Source organism: Maylandia zebra, linkage group LG18, assembly GCF_041146795.1.
Source record: "Maylandia zebra isolate NMK-2024a linkage group LG18, Mzebra_GT3a, whole genome shotgun sequence".
Lineage (NCBI taxonomy): Eukaryota > Metazoa > Chordata > Actinopteri > Cichliformes > Cichlidae > Maylandia > Maylandia zebra.
This window is the reverse complement of record NC_135184.1, coordinates 27007869-27022010: the sequence shown is the minus strand read 5'-3', so window position 1 is coordinate 27022010 and position 14142 is coordinate 27007869. Positions and strand designations below refer to the sequence as shown.

General features: G+C 40.3%; 2 protein-coding genes across 2 annotated transcripts; one reads left to right on the top strand and one right to left on the bottom strand.

Moving 5' to 3' along the window:
* The first annotated feature begins 203 nt into the window (after nucleotides 1-203).
* yme1l1b (YME1-like 1b) lies at nucleotides 204-8776 on the top strand. The gene is made up of 18 exons (XM_004567198.5): nucleotides 204-393; nucleotides 917-1051; nucleotides 1165-1342; nucleotides 2973-3065; nucleotides 3519-3628; nucleotides 4001-4151; nucleotides 4233-4316; nucleotides 4575-4748; nucleotides 4835-4987; nucleotides 5121-5253; nucleotides 5457-5519; nucleotides 5698-5810; nucleotides 5897-6052; nucleotides 6168-6319; nucleotides 6432-6558; nucleotides 6711-6784; nucleotides 6877-6963; nucleotides 7074-8776. Exons 1-18 carry the CDS (start codon nucleotides 361-363, stop codon nucleotides 7215-7217), a joined length of 2160 nt encoding a protein of 719 aa, XP_004567255.1. The 5' UTR covers nucleotides 204-360; the 3' UTR covers nucleotides 7218-8776.
* A 510-nt stretch (nucleotides 8777-9286) lies between these two features.
* On the bottom strand, nucleotides 9287-12337 carry ptchd3b (patched domain containing 3b). Its single transcript, XM_004567252.2, has 4 exons — nucleotides 11621-12337; nucleotides 11416-11537; nucleotides 11179-11324; nucleotides 9287-10851 (listed from the first exon to the last, which is right to left on the bottom strand). Exons 1-4 carry the CDS (start codon nucleotides 12335-12337, stop codon nucleotides 9335-9337), a joined length of 2502 nt encoding a protein of 833 aa, XP_004567309.1. The 3' UTR covers nucleotides 9287-9334.
* Nucleotides 12338-14142: the final 1805 nt, after the last annotated feature.

Below are 14142 nucleotides of genomic sequence, written 5' to 3'. Positions count from 1 at the left end.
CTTTTATGCGTATTACTATTATGTCTTTTTTTTTTTTTTTTTTACAGTTATATGCTTTCATTCCGGAACAGATAAATCAGTTTTAGTGGTTGAAAGTTATGCTTGATTCATTTCCATCTCAAGATTGGGCAAAACAATGTGGACATTTCTTTAAAAATAAATAAATAGGTACTTTAGCGTGACCACAAAAGGGAGTCAAATTTCGACCGGGATACAAAATTTGTCACAACATGGTGGAGGTCATATCCGGGTTATTTTCCGCTGTCACTTCTTGCCGCAAACACGGACCTTTAACTCTCAGGGACAGTCATATAACTTGCATATAGCTTAACTGGGGTCTTGCACAGGTGACAATTAAATATGTTTTCCTTGTCAACGACGGTCCAGCCTCAGGTAAGAAAGCAGGATAAGTTAGCTCAAGCTAATAGTAGCGCTCTTGTTCTTTTGGTTCACTTGAACGTGCTAGTAAGCTAGCTTAACCTTAGCATGTTTGTATGACTCCCCCTGCTGTCTTTCGTTGTAGTTTATTTTGAACTGTGCATTTACATCGGTGGACAAGTTGCCACACCAGTTATCTGCTGTTTTCCCGTAGTTAAAGTAAAATAAGCAACGTGGGTCGTTGAGAGAAGTTTTGGCTAGCGCGTTAATGATAGTTTCCCAGTCTCCGCTGTGTCCTTAGTTGTGTGTCAAATAGTAAACTGCGTCATTGAGCGATGTGTCATTAATTAATCTGTCAATCGCCTATATGTAGCTATGTTTGTGTTTGTTTATGCCATCCAACTTTGCAACACCGGCTAGTTAACGTAATCTGTCTACATCGTCACCAGTCTCAATATGAGCAGCCTTCAGCTTGTAAGTGTATCTTTTGATATTCACAACGTGCTAGTCATTCACCAACTGATTGCAATGACCACAGGTGACTGTACCCCTGAGTCACCTCATCAACGTCCTCCACTCTCTGAAAAGCTCAGTGGGGAGCAGCAGCAGTGCCTCCTGCAAATCAAGAAAACATAAGGAGCGTGCTGCAGACCCAGAACTACACTGTGCCGAGGTACTCGCTGTACAAGTGCATATCCTGACACTTGCTTTAATGTTCTGAGCAATAACGAAAACATTGCATGCTCAATGTTATTAAAAAAAGCTATGTACTTTGTTTGTTTACAGTCTGTGTGGAATTTACGGGAGCTGGGTTTATCAGATCTGGGAACGCAGCAGCTGGATGAGCTGGTGACTCGTGTGTTGCCACACTTGAGCCCACAGGAAGCACCACTTGCATTTGGTGGTCAGACGGCCTGGAGGACCTCGCATCTCTCCACACATTCCTTTTTCCACAATAAGCATGGTGAGGAAGATGTATCTCAATATATCTCTATCTCACATCAGATTGATTAGTGTAGCTACTAAATGATTGTCACACAGGCCGACAAACCAGTTAGCAACCCTATTGCAATTTCAGGTTGCGAGGGAAAAATGTACTTTCCCCTGGTGAAATCGGTTGCATCAGAAACCTTCATGCTTGGGTTTCTAGCAGATTGGTGCCATCACTTTTAGTTCATCTTCCAGGCAAACTTTGAGCAACTGTGCAGCCTGTTAGTGACCGAAGCAGTCAAAAGAACCTTTTTCGTGCAGCACCATATATGTCTTTGCAACCAATTTCCCGCCCATCAATCTCCAGCAACCACTTGCCAGTAGGGCTGCCACGATTAGTCGACTAGTCACGATTACGTCGACTATCAAAATCGTCGACGACTGATTTAATAGTCGACGTGTCGTTTGAAGCTTTGTAAGATCCTGAAAGACGCAGGAATAAGTAGCAGGATTTAAGAGTGTAATAACAGACTGAAACAGAAGATGGCAGCACTGCATGTACAAGGATGCCAACTGCCGTTAAACCCCAAAGAAGAAGAAGCTGTGTCCCAGAATTCATAGCGCGGCCCAGCTCAGTTTCCAACAATGGTGGCAGCTAGTTGGTTTTACTCTTATTATTCTTTCTGGGTCACAAAATAAATGTTTAACATATTTTCAGGCGAGAATGTAGCTGTGTAAACCTCAAATATCGGCTCAGTTTATCAGGACACCACATATTTTCAAAAGTGCTCCGACGTTTTCGGAGACATCTGTTACCCACTAGCTCGTTAGCGAGCCGGGGGCTAGGCTCACTAGCGCCGTGAGAACACCGGACTCCCGGCAAATCGTTTTCAAACCCACCGCTGTCTTTCGCTACTCAGGTTAAATATATATATGTCACTTAGATAACTTCAAAATGTTATTGTTTGGCTTTTTTTTTTAGTATTTTATTTGTTCCTGAGTAAATCGGTTTGGCTGAGATTAAAGTTTTTACACAGCTGAATAAACGTCAAGCAGACAGCTGATTATCAGAAGTGTGAGATGCTCAAGAATTTACTCCGGTGTCCTGTTATATTTTAGATAGCAAGGAGTTTATTAAACCACAACAATCTGCAGATTTCATTAAAATTTAATAAACTATCATTTTGTCTTTATTTTTAGTTAGCACATACCTTAAACACTTAAAGCTGTAAGCTAATGATAGTTATATAAGAGCAGATGCTGCTGGTGCAATAAGCTGTATGTCCAATGGATGATCTGATTAGTCGACTAATCGCAAAAATAATCGGTGACTAGTCGACTATCAAAATAATCGTTTGTGGCAGCCCTACTTGCCAGCCAAACATGGAATGCATTTTTTCCCCCTTGCTTAAAGGAAGTGAGCCTCTGTGGTTACAGGTTTCTCACTGACTGGTCTCTAAGCCTGGTGACTGCCAGCAACCACTTGCAACATTTTGATGAATGCACACTTTTCTCTTATGACCAGTAGTTGCCAAATGACTGCCAGCTGGTCTCTAAGCTTGTGTGACTGAGGCCTTAATGAGACAGTAAGGCATCTGCTGCCAGTTTGCCCTGCAGTTACCTCATGATTTAAACGACACTTATACTTTGTTCTCTCTCCCCAGGCTTCTCATGGAGTCGCGTGCCGACACCGGTGTTTTCAAGGCTGCACCCTTCACCACTTCAGTCTGTCTGTACAGATCTCCAGTACCGGCCAGGTAACCATGGATTACAAAGTAGTTCAATAATTTTATGAAAGACTCTAACTTCATATTGAGTTACAACAAATAAATGATCTGAGTTGGTTTGTATGTTTATGTGAAAGCAAGACAGGCTGACATTACTGACAGGGTCATTGCAAGCATATCTTACATTTGCGTTGTACTTCTAGCTGTAACAACATATACATTTACACTCACTGACCAATTTATTAGATACACTTGTGAAACGTCTATACAAGCTCTCCTGCTGGAACTTTTTAAACGTTTATTTGAAATTGTTATAAAGGCGTTAATTCTAAGTGATGTTTATGGCTGAGCTCAGATCTATAAGTATTTCCTGTATTTTGTTCATCCCATTGACATAACTGATAAGAGCTATTTTACTGGACTCTGTTTTTGATAAAGTTGCTGATGACTTTACTATGTTTATGTCTGCATGATTTATTTCAGCGTTGGTTCAGACCAGAGGTTTTAAAACTTTAAGGAGCAAAACAAGACGACTGCAGTCAGCTTTCGAACGGCCTGCCGACTCTGAAGGGTTCACGCCATCTTTTATGAAGGTACATGTTTATTCACAAGGTTGGCATGTATTGCCAAATCCTTATGTTATGGACGTGTATAACATTTTTAATACTTTCTGTCATCAATGTGCATGATAAAATGCACAGCGAGTATGAAAAACAGCCTGCCTTTTACAGTCACAAAACTTGAGGAATGTGTGACAGCTTATATCTGTTTAGTCTGTGACAACTGCAGACTTGTAATTTAACTTGATGACCAAAGAAATATTTTTTTATATATATATATTAGAAAGAGGTTTGCTGATCTTGTCCCTGTAGTTGTAAAACCTGTGGCTCTGGTGGTTCTTGCAAGAGTAACAGTGATGCAGGCTTTTAGATTGCAGTACTGACCAGACTTGCTTTGGACTGCAGGGGTTTCTCACACGTGACAAGGGGATAGAAGTTGAAAGTCTAGACAGCATGGTGAAGAACAAGAACATACCTGATGGACAGCAGGATGCGTTCAAGAGGGGCTTCGCTGAGGGTTTCCTGAAAGCTCAAGCCCTGACACAGCGAACTCAAGGCAAGTTTCAGTACAAACACACCTAGACTCGGTATCATTATACAGAATTAAACTGTGCTGATGTTCTTGTTTGACCGTCAGACTCACTTAGGAGGACTCGTCTAATCCTGCTGGTGCTGCTTCTCGTTGGGCTGTATGGCATCTCGAAGACACCTTTCATATCGGGTAAAGGCCCCCTTTCCCTCCAAACACTGGATCTTAGTTTCAAAATAATTTGCCTCCAAAGTACTAATATTTTAATAATCAGTTAAAATATTAACAGTAGAGCTAAACACTTGCAAGCTAAGCAAGCTTGTTCCAACTAAACCATTTGCAGTGGTGCTGCTGTGTGATGTGGCTAACATGTAATGTGTTTGTCTGTGTGAGTTGATTAACCATGACATGCCGCATGATTTCGAACTTTAATCTAATCATTTTGGACAGTGCGGTTCCGAACCACATCAGGCCTGGACTCAGCCGTGGACCCTGTGCAGATGAAAAATGTGACATTTGAGCATGTGAAAGGGGTCGAAGAAGCTAAGAATGAGCTGCAGGAAGTGGTGGAGTTCCTTAAAAACCCACAAAAGTTCACAGCTTTGGGAGGAAAGCTGCCTAAAGGTGGGTTATTTTTCACAGTGGCACATTCACAGTGACCTCTGGCATTACTCTTTCAAAACTCATTTTCTCCTCTCTCTTTAATTTAGGAGTTTTACTTGTGGGCCCTCCAGGGACTGGAAAGACCCTGCTGGCCAGAGCAGTGGCAGGAGAGGCAGACGTACCGTTTTATTATGCCTCCGGCTCAGAGTTTGACGAAATGTTCGTTGGAGTGGGAGCGAGTCGCATCAGGAATCTCTTCAGTGCGTTTATTAAAAAAAAAAAAAAAAAAAAAAAGTTATTAGCATCCTTTTTTTTTTTTTTTTGTATTAGTTAATTTAGAGTTTAAAGTTGATTGCTTGATATGTTTGTTTTTGGGTGACTGCTTTTCTTAAGGGGAGGCCAAAGCCAACGCTCCCTGTGTGATTTTCATCGATGAACTGGACAGCGTGGGTGGGAAAAGGATAGAATCTCCTATGCACCCTTACTCCAGACAGACGATCAACCAGCTTCTTGCTGAGATGGATGGGTAATCTGTAAAATCAAAACTCACATTTATGAATGTTCAGGAAGCAAGTCGGCTAAAATGATTTCTCAAAAAGCTAAATGTTGTGTGTTATTACAAACAGAATGATAGATTTTGTGATTGGTTTGGGTGGCATAATGATGGTACTGTATATTTTTTGAGGTCTAAATGAGAGTCATTTAAATTTTTGAAATCTTAATTTGTAGGTTTAAACCAAATGAAGGGGTGATCATCATCGGGGCAACCAACTTCCCAGAGGCTTTAGATAAGTATGTTTTGCCTCTTATTCCCAGCGAAAATATCACTGCTCACATTTTAGAAATGTCAAAGTTTACAGTCTTCATTCTATCAGTTGTAATTGGCAATACAAACAAAAAAGAGCTAAACCCTCCGGGCTGTGTTTCAAGTTATATGCTTGCACTTTATCATCTCTTTTTACCCTTGCAGTGCCCTGATTCGCCCAGGGCGTTTTGACATGCAAGTGACTGTGCCCAAACCAGATGTGAAAGGACGCACAGAAATTCTCAACTGGTACCTAAAGAAGATCAAAGTGGATCCAAGTGAGAAATTAGAATCTGCTAATGAGGAATAGGTTCATTATAATGCCCTTTCATAACCACATGGATGTTGTTTGTTATTTCTGCAGCTATCGAGGCCAATATTATTGCCCGAGGCACCGTGGGCTTCTCTGGTGCTGACCTTGAAAATCTGGTGAACCAGGCAGCCCTAAAGGCAGCGGTTGATGGCAAAGACATGGTCACTATGAAGGAGCTGGAGTTTGCTAAAGACAAAATCCTCATGGGTGAGTGATAGTTTGGTGTAAAGATGTACAACACCGCGAAAGTCACCGCGAAAGTCAGATGATCCCCTTTGAACAAGCACTGTGAACAGTGGTCTTTTCTTTGTTTTTCCTCAAGGCCCAGAGAGAAGGAGTGCAGAGATAGATGATAAGAACAAGCGCATCACGGCGTACCACGAATCAGGCCATGCAATTGTAGCTTTCTATACCAAAGATGCGATGCCAATCAACAAGGCTACCATCATGCCCAGAGGCCCCAGTCTGGGACATGTAAGGAAAGCTGGAGCTGGTTCATACTCTCACTACATAACTTTAAACTTGAATGCCTGGTTAAAACTTTATCTTCTACATCCTCAACTTCACCTTCAATGCTTCTTTGAAGGTCTCCATGCTTCCAGAGAATGACAGGTGGAGCGAGACTCGCTCTCAACTTCTGGCCCAGATGGATGTCAGCATGGGCGGCCGTGTAGCTGAGGAAATCATATTTGGCCATGATTACATCACAACTGGTAAGAAAATGTCCTTGAAGTGACCAGAGAGTGAGTGAACTGGGAGGGTAGATTGTACAAACACACTGATTCTTAGGTGAAGAAAGTTGCAGGATAAGGTGGAATTAATGATTTATGATGTAGGATTGAATGAGTCATTTCTTGTTCTTCAGGAGCATCAAGCGACTTTGATAGTGCCACCAGGATTGCTAAGATGATGGTAACCAGATATGGAATGTGTGAAAAGGTATATTTGCTTAAAAGCAGCACAAAGTGAAAGACTTTATGTCCTTACATTCATTTTTTTTCAAGCATCCCCTTTGCCTGTGTGTCTCTTAGCTGGGTATAATGACCTACACTGATCTGGCAGCACAAAGCCCAGAGACACAAGCAGCTGTGGAGCAAGAAATCAGAGTGTTACTCAAGGTCTGTGTGATCTGTTATATAATGTTAAAAACTAACTCAGCTCCTGTTCTTTAAAAAGAAAATTACATTTTGTTTATGTTCTCTGACATCTTTTCTCTTGCTCTCTCCAGGAGTCATATGAGCGTGCCAAAGCCCTGCTGAAGTCTCATGCTAAAGAGCACAAGAACCTGGCAGATGCTCTGCTCATGTACGAGACACTAGATGCCAAAGAGATTCAGCTGGTCCTGGAGGGCAAAACCCTGGAGACCAGATGAACCCTGAGAGGACCCAAATATCTCTGGGCACAGGCAGAGGAGGAGGTAGATTTTAAGAGGTCAACTGATAGAAAAAGGAAGGATGGACTCAGAGGCCTGCATTTATAATGTCACTTTACAAGTGTTCCTGTGGGGAAAATCCCATCCCTTCATGCTGTCTCACCTTCACAGAATCCCATCACTATCCCCAGATAAGTAGTGCTGTTATTTAAAGCATAAACATGAGTGCCCCGTGTTCACATGTAAGCAGCAGTACTGGCTCACTGTATGGGATTAAAGGTTGAATGACTAAATGTTTAATATTAAAAATTTTGCTCAGGTCATTATATTGCTTGGTGGGAGGAAACAAAACATGAATGTAAATATATACTGCTAACATAACAGCATCTGAATTTCTTTTAGGGTTCTTCATAACTCAGCTGTATCACCATATTAATCTTTAGCCAGACAGATTCACTTCTGGCCAATTGGATACGCCACATATATTATCAACCCAAAGAGGTCATTGTTGATACAGCGTCCAGAATATATGTGAATCTCTACTCATGTTTCAGTTCTCTTCATGTGTTTGTGTTCATATCTGATATTTGTGAGGTGTGTTTCCAGTGTATCTTACTCCCCTGCTGTTTTCTTTTGAAGGTTACTATATAATTTTTTTTCTTCCGAAGTAGGATAAAGTTGAACTACAATGGCTCAGCACCTTGGCTAAGCGTGGATATTTAAAATGTTCGTGTGCACTCTTTGTGCCCTTTTCTTTCAAGCGTACAAATGGAAGAAAAACTGCCCCTCAGCTTCAGAAAAGCACGTGACGTAAAGTGGCTGTGTTTGGCGTAGCAATACAGCTTTGGGATCGGAAGGCTTTTAGTTCTGAAATAAAAATAATGCCATAATTTAATTAAAAAGTTTGAGATTGGCTTTTGGAAGCCTCATCAGTGACATAGTAGTTTTTCTTGTACATGCAAATTGTGAAATAAAGACTCTGCAGTTATTCTGAGAAGCTAAAAGGCCAGCTGTCAGTATTGTGCTTCAGTCCCCGTTCTCATCGCTTAACTGTCGAAAGGCTTCTAGCCCGTGTCTGGTCCTGCATACTGGACTGCTTAGTAAACAAATCTCCATTGCAAAGTGGACAAACAATGCTAAATGTTTTGTGGTACTTTTCTCCAGGTGTGAAAGAAGATGTGAGGGGAAAATGAATTTCATTTAATTGTAAGATGACTCCAAATCAAACACTTACCAGCACAGATTGTCTGTACAAATCTACGTCAAAGCAGTGAATGTCTTTCTCCAAATGTGTATGTAATCCATATTTAGAACGCTGATTTCAGCATGTTGTGCATCTTGATGTTTGATTTTTATTTTTTTTTCCAGTTTGCCACAGTATATTCTGTTTGTTCGCCTTTTAGTGAGTAACTTATCTGTGTATATATAAGGGGTGTAAGGGGAACATTGTATATAGATGTATAGTGAAGCTTTTATGCTGTGTACACTGAATGGCTCTCTGCTGTACATCTCTCCTCAGTGTAAAGGAAAAGGAACCCAAATAAAGACTTAAGTGTGTACAGGTGACTTTATTTATTTTAAAATGCACATAAAACAACACTACATATACATCCTTGTAATAAGTGACACAACTAAACACCCCCCAAAATCTCAGCAATTATTAAATCTTTATTCAGTTCAATTCAAATCTGTTTATTATTTATGTTGCACCAGGTCATGACCTCAGTTGCCTCAAGGTGTTTTGTATTGTTAGATAAAGAGCCTAAAATATTAGAGATGAACAATAAAGATATATATATCTATAGATATATAGATATATAGATATAGATATATAGATATATATATAGATATATATATAGATATATATATAGATATATATATATATATAGATATATAGATAGATAGATACTTTCAGTGTGTGAAAACACACTGAAAGTATCTTAGCATGAGCGCACAGGTTTGCTATATTTTAAACAATAGTCCTTTTTTTTTTTTTTTACATGATAGATATATATATATATATATATATCTCAAGTTAAAGGCATGGCATCCACAGTTTTAGCGTGAGTGTAATTGAAGTGTTGTCAAATCTGCAGACGGATGCACTGGGCATCAGCTCAACGTGACTTGCTACAGGCCCCAAACAACGTGAGAAACACTGGAATAAATGTCAAGCCGTGGAACAGTCCAAACACAATGACAAGAAACACGATTTTGAAAAATGTCCGGAATATGTAACTCCCAGACACGCTCAACACCACCACACCTAAGATAGTGGACAGTGCTCCCTGCAGTACTGGGTAACCCAAAATCGCCAAAGCCTCAATAGCTTTCTCATTGGCGTCACTTTTGGGACTCGAAACAAAAGAGTAGCAAATGTGCGCCGAGAAATCTACCGAGAAACCGATGCACATGACCAGATTGATCATGGAGATGGAATCCAGATTGACGCCCCAGAGGGACATGAATCCCGTCACGCCGGTGATGACTGAAACAATTGCAAACACTACACAAAGTGAGCAGAGAGGATCGGGTATGAGTACGAGAGAGATTGCAAGCATTACGATCACAGCGGTGAGCATGGTTTGGATGGTGTTATTTAAAATGACAGTGTACTGGTCAAAGTAGATGAAAGAAGGGTGGTACACCAGGAGCTCCACTGAACATTCCTCTGCAGTTTTCCTGAGCTCCACCATCATATCTGCCATCGGTACGTTGTTTTTTGTCTGAAGGAAAAAGCGAGATACCTGAATCTTATCGTCTGGAGTCCATTGGATGTCTTGTGCTAAGAATGGGTCAAAATTTAAGAAAGGTTTCAGGTTGTTTAGGAAATCCTCCTGGGAGCTTATGGACTTATTATTGGCTTCTGCATAGTTTTCAAAGAAAATGAACCAAGCCATTGTGTTATTGACAAATTTCAGTGATTCAAAACTTGAAATACAAGAATTTAATTGCTTCCGTTGGTCTTTGTCCCAGTAGGGGAATTGCTGCTCTATTGCCACCATTGCACTGAAGCTATATTCATTGAAGTGCTCCTCTTCATGGTTGTAGTAATTGATAATGTAAGAATCATCCAAAGCCAGGTTCTTAGTATCAAGTCCTTCTTTTAAGATTACACAGCCATAGATACTAGCAGCTAAATAACCTGCATAAAGGACAAACACAAAGACTTTTGTCACTTTGTGGGTCAGAAATGGACCGTAGAACTTCTCAAAAAAAGAACTTATGGGCTCTGTTTCCTCTTTTGCAGTATCTTTGTTGTACCGACCCCCAGTACAGCACAACCAGAAGGCTTTTGATTTCCCTGGTGCATCACTTGGGACTTCGATGCAGGTGATCCAGTGCTTGTTCTCTGCTTCTCTCTGCCCATTTAAAGCCATGCATGCACCCAGGAAAGTCAGGCTGTAGAAGTAACAGAAGCAAAGACAAATTCCAGCATAGAGGCAGAAGGACTGGACTGAGCCAAAGGGTGTGATGCAGCCCAGGAAGAGAGCCAGCACATCGGTGAGGGTGGTAATGGTAATGGAGATGGCAGCATCTTTGTAGGTCTCACCCAGCCGTTTTGGCACGCTGTCCAGAACACGAGTCTGTTGCCAGCAGGAGATCATGATGAACATATCATCGATCCCAATACCTTTAGTGATAAAAGTCAGAGTGGGGAATATTTTTAAAATACAAAATAAGACTTCAGGCTTAGAGTATTGGTGTGTGTTTGTGTGAGTGTCTACAAGGCTAGGGTTAGGGGAGATAGAGAGCACTAATGACAGGGTTACCATCAGCTGTAATGGTAGTTTCTTAGAAAACATTGAAATCAATCAACTGTAAGTGTTATTTTAAGAATGCAGGTCTTGTTGACAATCGCTGCTGTGAAAATCTTGCTAAAGCTTTTTCTGGCATAACATTTTCTACAAACTGCTGCCTTAACTGAACACTTTGACCTGAATGTTTAACAGAGCCTCACCTAGAATCATGAAGGGACAGGAGGCAGCTGTCATTACAAAAGGCTGGCCCACCAACAAGAGCAAACCAAAACCACTCACGACCGCTAGACTTGTAGAGAGAACGCCGCAGAACCCCACCCACACCTTCGTCCTCACATTATCCAACCTGAAAAAACAAACTCATATTTTATTTTATCTTTAAAGTAATTTGTCAAATATACATTCAATGACAGGCTTGGCTGTTATGTTTTTCTGACCTCCAGCAAGTTATGATGGAAAATGTGATGGCAATAGAGTAGGTGATGGAAAATAAAGAGATGACAGAATCTGGAGATTTCTCAAATTCCCACTGCATTGACATTGAGGTGGAGTATGATACCTAGAAGATTGGAAAAAGAATGAGCAGGAACAATCTCACCAAGTGGGAGGATAATAACTTAAACACAAAATGTGAGTTCTTACCTGGAGGGAAGGTGAGGAGCTATTTGACACCAAACTAATGAAGCTTTCCAACCAAAGGTCATTTTTTGTTTTGTTGCCCTCTTTTAAATAGTAATAGAGTTGTATAGCTTTAGCGCTTTCAACAACTGAAGTGTCTCCTTGAGTCACACCCCCCAGACTTGTATACAACGGCAAATTTGTGTTACCATTGTGATACCACGGGAATGTCAGTGTGACAGCTTTTATATTTTCGGCATTGTATTGAATGATATCTAGAATGATGTTTGAAATGCAGTTTTTCATCACCTTAGCACAGATGCCCTCATATTTAAATGATTCCTTGTCAAATTCTACCAACATGTTCTTGATTTTAGAGTCCAACATGAGGATTTCTTCAAGCATTTTAACAGTCAGAATATTAGTCTCGCTTGTAGCTATGAGAGTGGCATAGTTTCCATCTGTGGTCTGCCGCAAACTTGAAAACATGGAATCATCTTCTGGAAACATTTCACTGAAGTACTTCCTCTCTGTCTTGGCCGGTCCATTAAAAGGTGTAAACTCCTCTTCAATATTGTTGGAGATTCTGTCCTGAGTAAAATAAAACCCGCTTCCCAGAGCTGCAGAGACAATAAGGGGGGCAATGAGGAACCACCAGGGATTGGATCCAACAGATTTACCCATCTTCTTAAAGAAGCTCTGAAGGGGCTTTTCTATGCAATCCATGCGACATCTGGCCATAGCTGCAAAACCTGGCTCCTTTGACAGGATGATAGAAGCTCAAAAATATGTTTTGTGGATATAAATCGGTTGCTCCTTTGTTTTCAGAAATGTTCAAACTATCGTCACAGGCTGCTGTCAGAAGCATTTACTGTGCCGCACATTCCTGTTTGGCTCCATGTTCTTTGTTGCAGTTTCTTTTCAGCAGATGTGGTTTGAGGAAAGGCTCACTCAGTGAGCTTGTTCAGGAAGAGTCGCTTTCATACGGTTCATTGGTTCTATCTCACTCTTTGCTAGAGTTTCTTGTTGCTTAATCCTGTTGTATCACAAAAAAAATCATCTTTGGAATCTGTAAAAAAAGCAAAACACTTCAAAAAAAATAAAAATAAACGGAGAAGAGCAAATTTCAACTAAAAAGATTTCCCAGAGTGTGATTAAAAAGAAGATGCACTAACAGCAGACCAAAAAAACAGATGAGCTCTCCTGAGCGCTCAACACCACCACACCTCCTGAGCACTCATTTATATAGAGTGGGGAACTGCTGCCTCCTCCTTTTGGTTATACTATAACCATCTTGGCATCATTTTTTATTTCAATTTCATGACACTATTACAATCCATTTGTAACTTTCTGAATCCAATATTTCTAAATACATGCTTACAGCATTTCTTTTTAAGTGCTCAAAACCACACATAAGCTAAATATGTTGGTAATAATATGTAGATCACAATGACCTCACTGAGTACTTGACGGTTTCCAGTATGTTAGTACAAAGTTCAGTGTGGTTATCAGTGCCAATGACAGGTTATGGACAATGAGGATATAAACGGATGGGAAAAAGACGCTCTTTCTCTTGTAATCTTATCAGTCAGATGACACACCTCATATAATTAACCCAGCAATGCAAATGCATCATACTCGATGCATGAGTTTTTCAGACTACTTTTAGTTTACCAGCACAGCTTAAAACAGTGTGATTTCTCTCCCCTCAAAACGCCTAAATAATTTGCACAAAAGCAAATATGATACAAATCCAAATTCATATATGTAAATTTATATTTAACACCTTTTTCATTTTCATTTTTCATTGGCCAGGTTCAAGAAACACCCTAGTTTTTTCTTTTTTCTTTTTAAAGACGAATTTTCTGACTATTTCACAGTTCAAGCATCACAGCGTTAACTGCGGCAAACGCAATTATTATTATTCCCCCACAACCCTCGGGCGATACCATGTCATGGTTCGGGTAACGTAAAGGTTACACAAAGGAGGGCCTTTTAGGATTGATGGAAGGAAGCCGATGCACAAAACAAAGACATGTTGTGCTCCATTATGTGACTCTTTATTTAGGCACTTGAAAGGTAACCCCACCTGAAGGCAGTCATTTCCTGTGGTTGTGGTTCCATGCACTAATTTCAGTTCAGCCTGAAGGGTAAGCTGGCCCATAGCAGAGCAAGAACATGTGTGTAAATACTAGAACTAACAAAATCAAACATTTAACTGTTAAGATCGGGAGAAATCCCAACAAACAGGAACAAAGATGCATTATTAAAAGCTTTTATTAATAGCTTGTAACAGAAATTAGTTTCCAATCTTTATGTTTAACTCACTTGTATTTGACACTAAATGCATTTGCCTTGATCAGCTTTTCAAATCCTGGTAGCATTTAGTTGGTTTTAGGGGATGCTCGTTTATGTAAGTCATGAATAACTTGCATAGTGTAAACATATATTTGCATTTTCTTATTATTTCTGACCAAACACCAATTAAATGAAGTAACGTAGGTGAAACTCACTCTAGAAAAACTAGATTATTGCTTCTTCTCTGC